This window comes from Xenopus tropicalis, chromosome 4 (assembly GCF_000004195.4).
Source record: "Xenopus tropicalis strain Nigerian chromosome 4, UCB_Xtro_10.0, whole genome shotgun sequence".
Lineage (NCBI taxonomy): Eukaryota > Metazoa > Chordata > Amphibia > Anura > Pipidae > Xenopus > Xenopus tropicalis.
Genome location: NC_030680.2, coordinates 41,629,482 through 41,645,899, shown reverse-complemented (window position 1 = coordinate 41,645,899; position 16,418 = coordinate 41,629,482). Strand labels below are relative to the sequence as shown.

At 38.4% G+C, this 16,418-nt stretch overlaps 1 protein-coding gene across 5 annotated transcripts in view; it reads right to left on the bottom strand.

Annotated features, from left to right (window-relative positions):
• The window catches only part of fto (FTO alpha-ketoglutarate dependent dioxygenase), a 175,939-nt gene that overhangs the window by 138,661 nt on the left and 20,860 nt on the right, over positions 1–16,418 (bottom strand). For 4 of the 5 annotated variants that reach the window (XM_012961194.3, XM_018093066.2, XM_012961195.2 and 1 more), the window contains 3 exon segments: positions 13,183–13,260; positions 9,468–10,089; positions 1,268–1,399 (listed from right to left, as the gene is read on the bottom strand). In XM_012961194.3, coding sequence (XP_012816648.1) covers positions 1,268–1,399; positions 9,468–10,089; positions 13,183–13,260 — 832 coding nt within the window. 5 annotated transcript variants of the gene reach the window in all.

Here is a 16,418-nt window from a genome sequence, read left to right as displayed (position 1 = left end):
TAAACGCAGGGTGCCTGATGAAACTTGTTACCCTGGCAACACTTCTGTCAATCAAACTGCTAAACACATCTATAGCCGATCAGAAAATTTCAATAGACAATGATATAAAAGTTAAATTCAGACAAATAGTATTTTACAAATAAAATGTAAGATTCTAGCCTACAATGCCTCAGTTTCAAATTATTTTAAGATCCGTTAAAGTTTGGCAATTTTTCCAAATAAAATTTTAACATACGCACCTTGCTTTTAGCTATCTGTGGATAGTAATATTTACAGTTTAGCACCTAAAAGACTGTAGGTTGGATATTTCAGATAATTCAAGATTATGCCCTACAGAATGGCATTATAAGTAGTAATTAGCATGGCTTTATGAAGAAAAGATCTTATGAAAATATTTTTATTAGGGAGTCTACACTTTTGGGTTTCAGCTAAATCCCAAACCTTTCAAGAAGGATTCAGCTGAATTCCGAACCCAATGTGCCACCCTAATTTGCATATGCAAAGTGAATATTAAAATTAGCACAAGGAAGGGTTAAAATGAGTTTTGAATATGCAATTTAGGGATCAGTATGGTTCGGTAAATGGACAAATCTTCTGTGAAGGATTTGGTGTCAAATCCAAATGCTATGGGTTTGGTGCATTTCTAATTTAAAGAAACTGATTTGAATTACAAAAACACATAACTATACATCCAGGAAGTGCCATTCCTGAATGGAGAGCTGGGCAGATGAGATTGAACGTTGATAAATATAAGGTTATATAAATGGAACTAAGATAAGCAAATCCTTGATGGAATATGACCTAGCAGTACTTTTGGATAATAAACTGAGCCAGAACCAGTCTGCAACAGCAAATGCCAGTAGATACATTTTTGTAGCTCAAACATATTCTGCAGCATTTTACTAAGATAATACATTAAAATGCAGCCCCAGGGTAGTTTTCTTTGTTTAGCATAAATTCATTTCTACAAGTTACCTGTATCCTGTATATGTTAAAATGTTTGCATTAAAGAACAAGTCCTGTGACTTTAACACATTTCACAACCAGCCATTTTTATTTTTTGTGCACTCCACTCTTAAGCTTTTATTTAACTTTAATACTTCCATTAGAAAAATACTAACAGAAGGGTAAAGAAAACAAACTAATAATGTTCTTATGTTTAATACTTTGTCCTCAGGACTACTTTTATTGTTAATAAATAGGTGGTAATAAATATAATTTTAAAAATAAAAAGATATGGTACCATTAATTGAAGAATTACTCTTACCTAGCATTAGGTAACAATCCCCTGTGTTCAAAGGTATACAAAGACCTGGGGTCTCTATGTCCCAAGCAATCTTTAGACCTACATTCCACGTGGCAGGATCTTTATCGTCTCCATTTATGTCATGAGCACTCTCTGAAAGCAGTAAAAAGAAGATTATTATATACTGAAAGTAATCTGCTCTACAAAGTGTGTTTGTTTTCCTATAAATATCAACTCTTTCGTTTGTACATATGCGTTATAATTGCTTTCTTGCCCCAGCATATTTGCCCACATGGTGGGCCTCCATCATCCTCTGCACACACACTTACACAATGCACAAAAGCACGCAGCTTATCAAGTATACACACAAATAAAACATTTTTATCTATCAAGTGTTTTTTGCACTACATATATATTGTTTTATTACCCATTTTAACAAGCATGAGTGCTAATCACACTGCATAATTACCTTTATACAAGTGTTTTTATTCCCCCTCATTTAAACCCTTAAGGCAGGGATCCCCAACCTTTCTAACTCGTGAGCCACAGTCAAATGTAAAAAGACTTGGGGAGCAACACAAGCACCATAAAAGTTCACAGAGGTGCCAAATAAAGGCTAAGATTGGCTATTAGGCAGCCTCTATGCACCCTATCAGCTTACAGGGGGCTTTATTTGGTAGTAAATCTTGTTTTTATTCAACCAAAACTTTCTACCAAGTCAGGAATTCAAAAATAACTACCTGGTTTGAGAGCAACATCCAAGGGGTTGGGGAGCAACATGTTGCCCCCGAGCCATTGGTTGGGGATCTCTGCCTTAAGGGTAACAACACAGTCACCAGGATCCAATCACAATCATTCAATTTAATTTATTCAATCACAATTACTCTTTAACTTAATCAAGTAGGTATTACCTGAAACTCAGAGCGGTAACGAACTCACAATGATTCAGCTGAACTTATTGAGGATGGTGAAATGTTTTCAAGGCTACCCAGAAAGTCCAGTTGCTTTAGATTGCTTTTAGCTTTATCATTTTTAGATACTTTTATTCAACTAAAACCCTTAAAACACAGAGATTATTAGTTGCAGACAAAACAATCAGGAAGAAAAGTAATTCACAAATGGTGCTTGAAAATAATTTACTCAAAGGAATACTGCCTCCTTGCAGACGAGTTATATCTTAAAGGGGACCTGTCACCCTAAGAAATAACTCCAAATTATTTTCTATTATGTTAGTTGAGCAAAATAAACTTCACTTACACTATATAGATAGTATAAATCTTGTTTCCTCAGTCTTGGAACTATTCAAAAACAGCAAGCAGGCAGCTGCCATTTTGTGGACACTGTTAGTAAGGCAAGCTTTGCATCACCGCAAAATCTTGCTGGAGGACCAGATGCCCCTACCCATGCACTGGCTATATCGATAGGTGATGAGGAGGGAGGGGAAAAGTGAGAAGTGCAGTGAAATCTAGGAAGTGCTGAATGGAAAGCTAAAGGTATTGTCTGCCCCGCCTCTATACCTAAGGCATAGAGGCGGGACAGGCAATATATGATTGACAGCTGGGATTTTTAAATCTCTTTATAATAAGTATGGATGTGTTATTAAAAAGAGGAATTTGGGTTTCATGTTTAACTTGAAAATGACTTTTATTATAATTATTCAGCTTTTTATGTCTGGGTGACAGGCCCCCTTTAAACGTTCTGAAAAATATGACGCATGGAGTGGAACACTGTTAGGACCTGAAATCTAGAAGTCCAGAAGTTAATTGTAAGGCTGCAACATCCCCTTAATCACTTAGATTTCCTTCTCCTTCCGTAACCCACCCGGCCCCCTCCCTCAGGAATTTGCTTTGGCTGTAGGCTTGTCGGCATGCTCAGTTGTTCTAAGCTCAGATTACTAATCACTCCCCCCAGTCTAGCAGCCAGTGAAGAGATGGCATTGCTGGTTCCCATAGAAACTCAGCTCTAGCTGGCTGCTTCAATTTTTTTTCTCCCAACCATCTCTCCTGAGCTCAGCATTATCATAGACAGTTCTGCCTGTGTGAGACTGCATTCTTGAAGAAATGTATGCTAAATAAGGGTCTGTGTGTGTGTATGCTGTTTGCAGATTTAAATGTAACTGATTATGTATCAGAGGAAAAATGGCCACCGGGTGAAAGCTACTATTTGCTTTAGGAAAATGTGATAGTGCTGGCAAACGGAGGGGATATATGCTGTACAAATAATGCCATTTGGGTGGGGGAGGCATGCCCAATTGTTATACATTGTAGGAAAATGTAGGCTTTACATGTCCTTTAAGGTTCTAGGCCTCTATCTTATTTATCTAGTATATTTCCCTGTCCTGCAATTTAAGGAAAATTCATTTGACTAAAGGGGTATATATGCTATACCTAAAGTTTATCTTTAACTTGCCCAATATACTGCTAGAGTAATTTCCAGGGCTCTTGTTTGGAAAATGTGGATGGATAGTGGCATAATAAAATGAGAGAGTGGATTTAAGGGTCAATATACTTTTATAAATCACTGTGTAAGTGTGTAGTAGTCTTCCCATTCATCCATCAAAGATCAGCCCTTGCCATTAACTAAGGGAAGTTGTTTTACTATTGTCAACTTAATCTTTTTACAATACACTTGTACAAAATGCTAAAATTATTGAAATATAATTTATCACAAATGATAATCTCCCATAGACACCATTTGAATGAATTTTTGAAAATCATTTCCTTTTTCTCTCTAACAATAAACCAGTATTATGTACTTGATCCCAAGATGTAATTAAAGGACAAGTAACACTCCCACAAAAAAAATTATTCAGCGAACAGTCTCTTTGAAATCTATAAGTACCTGCCCCTCTGGTTGGTGAAAGGTTAATAGTAAGGTTTCTGCATCCCCTTAATCACAGTATTTCTTCTCCTCCTCTAACCCCCTTGGCCCCCTCCCTAAGGGGCTTACTTTGGCCATACCTCCCAACATTTATAAAATGTAAAGAGGGACAAAAAGAAATTTAGCGAATAGTGCAGCAAAAATTGTTTGACCTCTACCAGTTTTACTAAATTTGGCAGGTTATTTCAAATTCAAACACATTTCTTGGGGTTTTGGGGTTGTTTTATGTGTTATTACAGTTTTGCTCTTTAAACTGCAAGTCTCAGTCCCCCCAAGATACAACTGTATCTAAGTGCAGGTGTTGCTTGTTAAGTTTTCTGAGCTTTCTGCCAAAAGCCTACTTATTTAATTAAGTTTGAGAAACAGTGTATCCTTTTTATCATTCAGTATAGGAGATCAAAGAGAAATGAGAGACTGTGGGCTGTGTACTAAAAATCGGGACTGTCCTGCAAAGATCAGGACCGTTGGGAGGTTTGCTTTGGCTCTTGGCTAACTGAGCATGCTCAATATCAACTTAGTTTACCAAATACACCCTCCAGTCTATAGCCAATGAAGAGATGGTACTGCTAGTTTCGATAAAAAATCTGTTCTAGCTGTGTACTCTGCTGGAGAAATATGTTTTAGAAATAAGTTTTCTCTCCTAAACTCCTGTCTTATGTTCAGTTTAACTGTTACAGGGCACAATCCATGTAGGACTTTCTATCAATGAACCATTTCAGAATTCATTCAAGCTTTGGTATTGAGACTTTCTTTTGGCCAGGTTGGAGCTGTTGAGTGCCACTGAGTCCTATGGAAGGCTTCCAAAACAATGCATTATATGACTGTACGGATATAAAAATTTTGTGACTTTCGATTCGCAACCACAATATTTTCATACAACCAAGAAAATAATTTCCGATCAATTTTCACACATCAGAAATTATCGTGCTTACTCCGAATTTTTTCAAATCGTGCTTTTAATTGGCGAAAATTTGTGGTTTAATGAATGGGCCCCTAAAAGTATAGAGATCCAAAATACATAGAGACCCCTTGTATGTATGTAGGTATGTGTATTTTTATTTATATAGCACTATTTATGTACACAGCACTATATAGCAGATTAATGAATAAAACAGACAGGAAATCATTACAATCTGGAAAATCCCAGGTCACAAGCATTCTGGATAACAGGTCCAATTTTCAGGGCCCGCTTGGCATCTTACAGATTGAACTCAGAACCAAGGAGAAAGTGGAGTACTGGCAGGCAACACTTAGCACAAACAGGGCTTCCGAAGGGTTTAGAGAGTCTCTTAATCAATTTCAGACGCCAAAATATGACCCACATTTTCATCATGTCTGAAATGTTTGCCACTGCAAACAAAAATACTGAGGCTCATTTACCAAAACTAAACAGTAATTCATGGAGCCAACCAACAATTTTTTAACCACCCATAGAAACCAATGAGTTGTTTTCTTTTATTGTTCTAAATGCAAATTTGATCCTATTGAATGAACACATTGTCTGTCTTTTTATGGAAAAATACATCTGAAAATAATTTAAAATTAATCAATATGTCATTGTAAAAGACATTTTTTTTAATTTTTTATAGTTCTCTACTAAAATCAATTCAACGCTGGTATTTTTTTGGCATCTCCCATGGATCTACGTTTGGGTCTATGTTTAAAACACATATGATTACAAAACAACATGGCACATACTCCAAATTGTAAAGGTTGCAATACATTTTACATAACTGACCTTCTTGCCCCTGTAAACAAAACACAGTGTGCTCATTTTATTTATCCCAATAGCCCTATTTACCTGCTTTTTTTTTTTTTTTTTTTTAAATAAATGCAATATTTTTTCACATTTACCCCTTCCCATATTACACTCTCATATGTGCAACAATATGTTTTGAAGACAGGAGATAGTGTGCGATAGTGTTTAGGAGACAACTAATATTCAGAATGTTGTAAACTGGTCATTCATTTCTAAAACAAATAACAAACATCGCCTTTGTAAACAAATATAGGTAAAATCTTGGACTCAAAATCAACATCAAAATAGTCTCCTTTTGCAGTGATCACAGTAGGAAAAACTCTGGGCAAAGTCAGAAAGTTCAGATCAAAAATGATCTTCTTATTAGTTATTAGGTTATGGGCAGGTGTTATACAAAAACTTATAAATAAACCAAGGATGGAGTGTCAGGGGTAGATTTCACAAAACGTTTGATTAAAACTTACCTCAATAAAACTCACTCACTTATCAATGGGTAAACTTCTAAAAATCCCATAGAGAGGGGCCTTCTCAAAATGGTGACCTAATCGGCCAAGCTCCTTGTGAGCTATATGTGCCTGCAGTCCCTCTGCTGGCTTCACATGCCATACCCCATACTAGCCATCAACCCATCTCGCCTCCACCAAGCACTAACTTAAAATAGGCAAGCACTCACAGCACGTTCACAAGCTGCAGCCGGGCTGGAAAGGTTTGTGCACTCCCACCAGCCCCCTCCGGACAAGAGCTCCAGTCAGTTCTCCCTATCAGAACTACTCAGCTCCTTACACTCCCTGGACCCCAGTGAGCCAAACTTAGGGGACCAAATGGAGGCAATTAAAGAAAGAAGGACAGCAACCATCTCACAGTTGGAAGGGATAAAGGTGGATCTTTTTCTCCTTTGCCCAGACCTCAAGAATCTGAAAGACAGCACTGCTGCTACAGAAACCAGGATTCCAAACCTGGAAGACACAATTAGTCCTCTGCATAATGAAATGCATCTGTGCAGCTACAAATTCAAGAACTATTTGAAAAAAAACAGAGGACCTGAAAACAGGCTAAGGAAAAGTAATGTCTCCCAGAAAGAGTGGAGGGGCAACAGCCAAAGGCCTGCATTGTCAAATGTCTGGTAGATAATTTGGGAGCAGAGACACATTCTCCCCACACTTTGGTGTGGAAAGAGCTCATCAGGTTCACCCCAGTCTACCCCCGCCGGGAGCCCCTCCTAGGCCTAGGTTTGGTGGATGGGTAGGATGGGCATTTTATGTCCCTTCACCTCCCACTTGGGAGGGGTCCCTAGTCTTATCAGGAAGAATACCCCCTTTGATATGATTTAGTTGCTATTGACCAATATGGAAGGTTCATTATATTAACTTGTCTCATAGCCAACAAGCCCACAACCATCACTAATCTATATGCCCCTCCAAGGCAGTCATGAGTAGGTTGTTCTCTCGGGCGATTGCCTTGCCAAGGAACACTGCATGGGAATCGGTTAAAGCAGCCAAAAATCACCTGTCACCTGTCCCAGGAACAACACTTTGCCAATCCATCCCTACTTACCTATAACACTAGACCGGGAATACACTGCCACAACCAGAAAAGTCATTCTATACAGCTCACAGTGTGTATTTGAGCAAGGGGATAAGAACAGCAAGCCATTTGCCTTTCTAGCTAAGCACCAGTAGGCCGCTACAGCTATACCCAGAATACAAACCCTAGAGGGAGGGGATTATCAAGTCACCCCCGGGAAATTGCCTCTACGTTTGCTAAATTATAACAAAAGCTATATGATTCTACGGCCTCATACGCAAATCCCCAACTTCTGCAATTTCTCGACCATATTCCCATTCCTTCCCTGTCTCCTTCAGAGAGAGCCTGGCTAAACCTCCTCATAATCTTAGAGAAGGTAGAAATTGCCATAGAGACCCTAACCGCAAACAGCACACCTAGCCTTGATGGGTTACCTCCCGACTGGTATATAGGGATGGCAGACATAATATCACCCCCCCCCCCCCACTTACTCTCCACCTTCAAAGATGCCTGGGATTCTGGCGCCCTACCCCCATCCTTCACCAAGGCCCTGATTGTCATCATCCCCAAACCAGGTAGGTAACCCACGCTATGTGGATCTCTCTGCCAAAATTCTCGGATGCCAAAATTATAGCGAAAATCCTAGCAAGCAGACTGGTAAAAGTGTTGGAAGATTTGGTGCACCCGGATCAGTCTGGCTTTATGCCAGGTATAGAGAAGGACATCAATCTCCATCGCAAATCAATCTGCAAATCTCCCATGAGTAATCTGGAACTCAAAAAATGCTTTTGACCCTAATTATAGGAAGTCCTCAGAAGGTTTGTGCTGGGACACAAGTATTAAGTGGGTCCAACTGTTACATCAGAACCCTACTGCAAAAGTTATGGTCAGTGGCACTACCTCTACCCCATATATTCCTTTGGTCTCTGCAGGGGTACTTGACAAGGCTGCCACCTCTCCCCCACCCTCTTTGCCCTTGTTATTGAACCTCGAGAAGGTATCACTATTTGTGGATGACATCCTGTTGTATTTGTTCAATCCTGCTAAATCCCTCCTGGCTCTCCTCCAAGAAGTTCAAAGCTTTTGCAAATATTCTGGCTGGTGTGCCCTCAACCCCACACTAATGGTCCCACTCCAATACTTTAAATACTTGGGAATCTTGGTTCATTATGATCGCACACAATTTACTAAGTTTAACCATGACCCATTGGTGGACCAGCTAACCCAGAACCTAAACACATGGGCAAAACTTCCTCTAACACTCTAGGACCACATCACCTAGTGAAAATTATTTTCTTTCCCAAGTTCTTAAATATATTCCACCCTACTCCATATCTGATCCCACACTTTCTTTCGTAAGAAAGAAACAAAACCCTATATTGTCCTCTAATCATGCCTTTTTTTCTACAGAAAATAAACCCAACCATGCCAATCTTTTCTAATAGTTTAATTGTTCCTTTACTATTACTCATGTAGTTGCACTTCCCTTTACTATTTCCTTCTGAAGGATTGGGGCCCAAAAAAGTACTGCATACTCAAGATGAGGACTCCTCACAGAAGGCAATTACATTTTTTATGCATAAAACCATGTTACTAACAGGCCTATAGTTTTCAGGCTTTCCCTTTTTGAATATTAGCACTACATCAGCAATCTGCCAATCTCTCAGGCACCATGCTACACATCAAATAAGCCTGGAAAATTAAATAAAGTGGGTTGGCAATCACAGAGTTGTGCTCCTTATGTACCATGGGATGAATACCATCTAGCCCTGGTCTTGTATACTTTCACATGTTCTAATCTCTTTTGAATTTCCTAAACCAGTCATTCAGACATCATTGAGAAGTTACAGAATATAGTGATACAAAAAACTACCTATGGTAGTTACACCTCAGGCATACGGGAAGTAATAAAATGAGGTTAAAAGAGTTTTGTTTTGATTTAATGTGCACCTCTCATATTTGAGTACACTGATGTCATTATTCTTTTCAATAGTTTTATTGAGCTGTACAAAGATATCAAACCGTGTAAACTCTTTAAACAGACAACTAATTAGTTACCTTGATAACTGAAGTTGTAGACTGCAACTGTGGACTGCTCCACTAAATTCTCATCATGGTGCCAGCTTACTGCCATCTTCCCCATGCCAAAATATGGCTCTTCTTTTAGACACGGCATATCCCGTGGATCCATGTAATTTATCAGTGTTACGTTAAATGGTTCCAGGCTGTGGAGTTCTTTATTTTCATTATTCAAAGTACAGGGCCTTTTGTCTGATTTTACTTGCTCTTTATAATCAAAATGTTGAAAACAATCATTTTTATGGGCCTTTCGAAGTTTTTGTAATTCATTGACTGTCTGGGAATAAAGGAATTTATTTAAGTCAGAAAAAGCTTTATATGTGTCCAATAAATTCCTTGTACAGTACTGAGTATTGAGTTCATCGTTAATCCACGGTACAGCAAATAATCTTGTGTTTAAGTATTTATAGGTATATCCTGGGCGACCTATTAGAATCCGAGAAACTGGAGTAAGAATATCTTTACCTTTCAGACGCACAAGGTCTTGAAAGAGACAACCATTATCAAGTAAGGATAAAAATGCATTCTGGACTGTGTGGTGCAGGTCTGCATTAATGTGCTTTGCTTGAAGAAGGGTAAGTTTTGAGTAACAAGTTCTCCACTGAAAAAGGAACAGAGGCAAGTACAATCAGGAATCAGTCACTCCATAATCAACAATGTCAGTAATTTTTAAACCTTGGGTAAACATTGGATTAATGCTATTAGGATTACCATTAGCTACCATATATTGTCTAATAAAAACACTTAAATACATTAAATAAACTAAAAGACATTCCTACAGTATATAGCGGTTTACCGGCGAGGATTAATGCTAGAGGTTCTAAACAGATACAGTGGAGGAAATAATTATTTGACCCCTCACTGATTTTGTAAGTTTGTCCAATGACAAAGAAATGAAAAGTCTCAGAACAGTATCATTTCAATGGTAGGTTTATTTTAACAGTGGCAGATAGCACATCAAAAGGAAAATCGAAAAAATAACTTTAAATAAAAGATAGCAACTGATTTGCATTTCATTGAGTGAAATAAGTTTTTGAACCCTCTAACAAAAAAAGACTTAATACTTAGTGGAAAAACCCTTGTTTGCAAGCACAGAGGTCAAACGTTTCTTGTAATTGATGACCAAGTTTGCGCACATTTTAGGAGGAATGTTGGTCCACTCCTCTTTGCAGATCATCTCTAAATCCCTAAGGTTTCGAGGCTGTCTCTGTGCAACTCTGAGCTTGAGCTCCCTCCATAGGTTTTCTATTGGATTAAGGTCCGGAGACTGACTAGGCCACTCCATGACCTTAATGTGCTTCTTCTTGAGCCACTCCTTTGTTGCCTTTGCTGTATGTTTTGGGTCATTGTCGTGCTGGAACACCCATCCACGACCCATTTTCAGTTTCCTGGCAGAGGGAAGGAGGTTGTCGTTCAGGATTTCACGATACATGGCTCCGTCCATTTTCCCGTTAATGCGAATAAGTTGTCCTGTGCCCTTAGCAGAAAAACACCCCCAAAGCAAAATGTTTCCACCCCCATGCTTGACGGTGGGGACGGTGTTTTGGGGGTCATAGGCAGCATTTTTCTTCCTCCAAACACAGCGAGTTGAGTTAATGCCAAAGAGCTCTATTTTGGTCTCATCAGACCACAGCACCTTCTCCCAGTCACTCACAGAATCATTCAGGTGTTCATTGGCAAACTTCAGACGGGCCTGCACATGTGCCTTCTTGAGCAGGGGGACCTTGCGAGCCCTGCAGGATTTTAATCCATTGCGGTGTAATGTGTTTCCAATGGTTTTCTTGGTGACTGTGGTCCCTGCTAATTTGAGGTCATTAACTAACTCCTCCCGTGTAGTTCTAGGATGCTTTTTCACCTTTCTCAGAATCATTGACACCCCACGAGGTGAGATCTTGCGTGGAGCCCCAGAGGGAGGTCGATTGATGGTCATTTTGTGCTCCTTCCATTTTCGAACAATCGCACCAACAGTTGTCACCTTCTCTCCCAGCTTCTTGCTAATGGTTTTGTAGCCCATTCCAGCCTTGTGCAGGTCTACAATTTTGTTTCTGACATCCTTGGACAGCTCTTTGGTCTTTCCCATGTTGGAGAGTTTGGAGTCTGCTTGATTGATTGATTCTGTGGACAGGTGTCTTTTATACAGGTGACTAGTTAAGACAGGTGTCCTTAATGAGGTTGACTAATTTGAGTAGAAGTGTCTAACCACTCTGTGGGAGCCAGAACTCTTAATGGTTGGTAGGGGTTCAAAAACTTATTTCACTCAATGAAATGCAAATCAGTTGCTATCTTTTATTTAAAGTTATTTTTTCGATTTTCCTTTTGATGTGCTATCTGCCACTGTTAAAATAAACCTACCATTGAAATGATACTGTTCTGAGACTTTTCATTTCTTTGTCATTGGACAAACTTACAAAATCAGTGAGGGGTCAAATAATTATTTCCTCCACTGTAGATACATAGTAACAAACACAAAACAGTTCAATGCGCTTTGTCAGAGGAGTCGTCCTCTGGTAAAGCACCCAATGGAGTAAAAAGATTTGGTGGAAGGAGCCATGGGTCAGTGGAGAACCTCTCTTGTTTGGTATGTTAATATGGATTATAATGCTTTTTCTAACAACATTTTTCATGATTTTTTTTCTCAAACTCATAAAAGTATAAATCTGCCTCCCCAACTAGATCCAGTTCTAAAATGCTGTACCCACTGACCATTTCCATACTTCCAATAACAAGGAAGAAAAAAGAAACCACAAAGTGGGTACACTGTTTACAACTCATATTTTCCATATGTTTTTTTAATCATTATCACATCATAAAAAAGTAATGTTCATTTCATTGTTTTAAAAAGGTAAATATATAAAGCTTAACAAAGAATTAAAGTAGAAATGCTGTGCTTTATGTTTTGGGCTTCTGCACCAGTCCAAAGGAACCACAGCCATTTATCAGTGAAGGTGTCTGCCTCCAGATATGCTCCAAAAAGTTAACCATTTTCTCTTCTGCTAATTATGAACACATGGTCTGAGCTACTGTCAGTTAGCTGAATTTAGGGACCAACAGACTGACACATTACATGGCAGTTCAGAAAACAGCTCATTAAGCATTATAACATAGTATTCAGCCAACTAGCATCAGGTTCTATTAAACAGTCAAACCTAGCTTCTCATAAGCAGCACAGGGCACACAGAGTGATGTCACTCCTAACAAATCCAAGATGGACTATATTACACTAAAATGTAAAGGAGAACCACCCCTTTGATCAGGTGCAGTAATTTTAGTATATAAAATATGGCATTTCTATATATATATTTGTTTCTAGTGTTTAGTTCTCTTTAAAACCAAATCTGGAGCACTACATATGAAAACCTGAGCAAAAAAAATGCCAGAAGAAATTCTAGCAGCTCCCTGGACATATCATTGGGAAAGAGGATTGAGTTACGTCTCACAGTTTATGATAACACTTTTGCTGAACCTAATATAACAAAACAAAGACAGGAACTATAGTAACAGTGCAGGATTTGAGTTAAAAAAAATGGAACAAGACTCCTGTTAGAACCATGGAAATGCAGTGGCACTCAAATATTTTTGTTTATATTCATACATTTTTTTCAAAAAATATAAAATGAATGTTATTTTATATGCAAATCCATATTTAGTTACATACATATATAATGTTCTTTTTTTATTACCACTTGCTACCTACCAAGTCATAAAACGTGTCGTCTTTTGGAGAAAGATATGGAAGATGTCCATCTCCAATTTGGTCAAGAAGTTTCTGTTTCTAGGAAGATAGGAAGCAAATATCAGTACAAAACACACTTTTGCCTTCATGTTCAGATTATTGGGAAATTTAAGCTATAGGAAATCCAGCTAACAAATAGATAACAGCCTGCATATTGTAACAAAAATTACACATTTATGATTTCTTTGTTTTGTTCAGCATACAAATTACATACAATGTAAATGCTACCTGCTAATTGGTTGCTATGGGTAACTGCTCCTGGCCAAACTTAGCTCCTTTTACTACATCTCTAACATTTGTGTGGGTGAGCATTTAGGGAACAGTGATCACAACATGGTCTCCTTTGAGATAATGCTGCAGAGACAGCTCTTCAAGGGAGTAACTAAAACACTCAATTTTAGACGTGTAGATTTTGCAAGTTCGCAAGGACATCTCTCCAATGTGTCAACTGGGAAAGGCTTTTCACAGGGCTGAACATGGAAGGAAAATGGAATATCTTCAAAACATTGCTTAGCAAGTATACAAGGTCAGTATATTGCCTTCCTCTGGATCAACTAGCAGTTTTATATAGGCATTATGGTTGAACTTGATGAACGCTTATCTTTTTTCAACCTAACTTACTATTTTATTATATTCCCCTTGTAAGCAAGGATAGGCATTGCAAAGCAAAACCTTTATGGTGGAATAAAAGTGTTAGAAGCAAATAAAAGAGTTGAGAAGCGAATAGCTTATGTGGTGCAGTTATTTAAAAAGGGATCCCATTCTCCTCCTGAAAACTAAAGGCCTGTTAGTCTGGCATCAGTAGTAGGAAAGCATTTGGAAGGGGTAATAAGGGATAGGGTACTTGAATACATTGCAAATAACAATACTATAAGTTTGTGCCAGCATGGTTTTATGTGTAACAGATCTTGCCAAACTAACTGAATTGCCTTTTATGAGGAGATGAGCAGGAAGATCAATGCTGGAATGGCAGTGGATGTCATCTACTTAGATTTTGCTAAAGTTTGCTCCAGTCCTTAAGAAGGATATTAATGAGCTGGAGAGAGTACAGAGACGTGCAACTAAACTGGTAAAGGGGATGGAAGATTTAAACTATGAGGTTAGACTGTCAAGGTTGGGGTTGTTTTCTCTGGAAAAGAGGCGCTTGCAAGGGGACATGATTACTCTGTACAAGTACATTAGAGGGGATTATAGGCAGGTAGGGGATGTTTTTTTTTTTTTCCATAAAAACGACCAATGCACCAGAGGCCACCCCTTTAGATTGGAGGAACGGAACTTTCATTTAAAGCAGCGTAAGTGATTTTTCACAGTAAGGGCAGTGAGATTGTGGAATGCACTTCTTAGTGATGTTGTGATGGCAGATTCTCAATGTCTTTGAGAGGGGCTTGGATGAGTTCTTGAACAAGCATTGTGATACTAAAATCTACAGTAAATATTGATGTTGGTATATATAGTTTATGTATGTGAGTGTATAGGTAGGTCAGTATAGGTTTGTGTGTGCTGGGTTTACTTGGAAGGGTTGAACTTGATGGACCCTTTTTTCAAACCAATGTAATTATTTAACATAACCCCATTGGAGTGTAAAACTAGTTAAAATTCTATAAATACATACAGCAAAACCCAAAAGTCTCAGTTCCCTTTACCAAAGAACTGTTTATATCATCATTTATACAAAACTATAAAAGACACTCAAATAATATTTGAGTGTCCCCAAACCTGCTTGGCGCCATGGAACCTTTAACAATGGGGAAATCTTGCATTTGTGCAAGCTCCGGTTCTGTTGTAATCAGCTGTGCTCTGACGGGATCTTTCTTCTTGTGCCTTCTCCAATCAGAGCACAGCTCTCTTAACAGACAGTAAAACTGGCCAATCAAGGAACAGCTGTAGGCAGGGCTGGGGAGATATTACAAACTAAAGGCACTGCAGAAATTAAGAGTGATAAGAAGGATCTGCTGGCTGTAACTTTACCTAAGAACCTCACCAACTCTGAACTTTTGCGGCAGATTTCATCCCACTCCCACAGGTACTATACTGTATATGTTCTAAAGGCTGAATCACTAGCTGAAATTAAATAGTTTTTGCGCCTGACATCTAAAATATCCATATAACCCTTGTCGAGCCCTAAATTAACTCTTTCCCCCTTTTTCTTACTTTTGTCTTTTTTTGCTCATTTCTAGTTAGTTAGGGTGTGTTTCAGTGACAGTGTTATAGTACAAGGGCATGGCTGAAAATCTGGAATCAGTAACCACTGCATTTCACTGCATATAATTTTCCTCCCCAAACAAAAAAGTCACCCTCCACTTATGACCCTGGTGTTTTTTGAAAGTTTGCCTCTGTCCAGATTTAAAATGGGGGTCATTGACCCCTGCAGAACTTCCAGTTTTATTGTTACTTTTTATTCCGTATATTTTTATTTAGTCCCTTTCCTATTCATATTCCAGTCTCTCATTCAAACCTCTGTGTGGTTGCTAAGTTAAGCAAGACCCCAACAACCAGACATCTGCTGAAATTTGATTTAAAGTGGAACAGCCCATTTAAAGAAGCCAATAAGCTATATGTCATGATACAATTTCAGGCAGCATCATTAGTTTAAAATTTATACATCAGTATTACTATTTGCCTGACTTTGCTGACTAAGACATACTGGTCTAAGCATTGCCTGCCCTATGTGTAGCATATGTAACGCAGAAATTTAACATTTAGTCTGTGACTACTATAAAGTTACAATATATTGGGGAGGTAATTAGTCATATTCTGAAATAAAGAAAGTTCCAGTCAGGCTGGCCCCTGAAGTTTGGCAAATGGGGGCAGTGCATTCTGATACCCTGTTGAAATATAGGGGAATTCTATTAAAGCCAGTTTTATTTTATTCTCACAAGAATCTTGTATTGAACTGGATGTGAGCATCGCCTCTGGACACACTACAATGGCTAATGTTGTCAGGAAAGGCATTACCTTTGTATAAAAGATCATATGAGGAGGGAGGCCAACTGGGGAAATTCAAAGCAATATGAAAAGATTGGTTGAATAATTAATAAACTAGTGGGATACGGCCAACTATTTGTAACAGTAGAGTAAGAAATAATATCCACTCATTCAGTAATTTCCTCTTTTACCTAGGAGATGGGAAAGTTTAACACGCAGTAGAATGTAACACAGACCATAATAATTTGTTCTAATGTTAGTATGATACACAT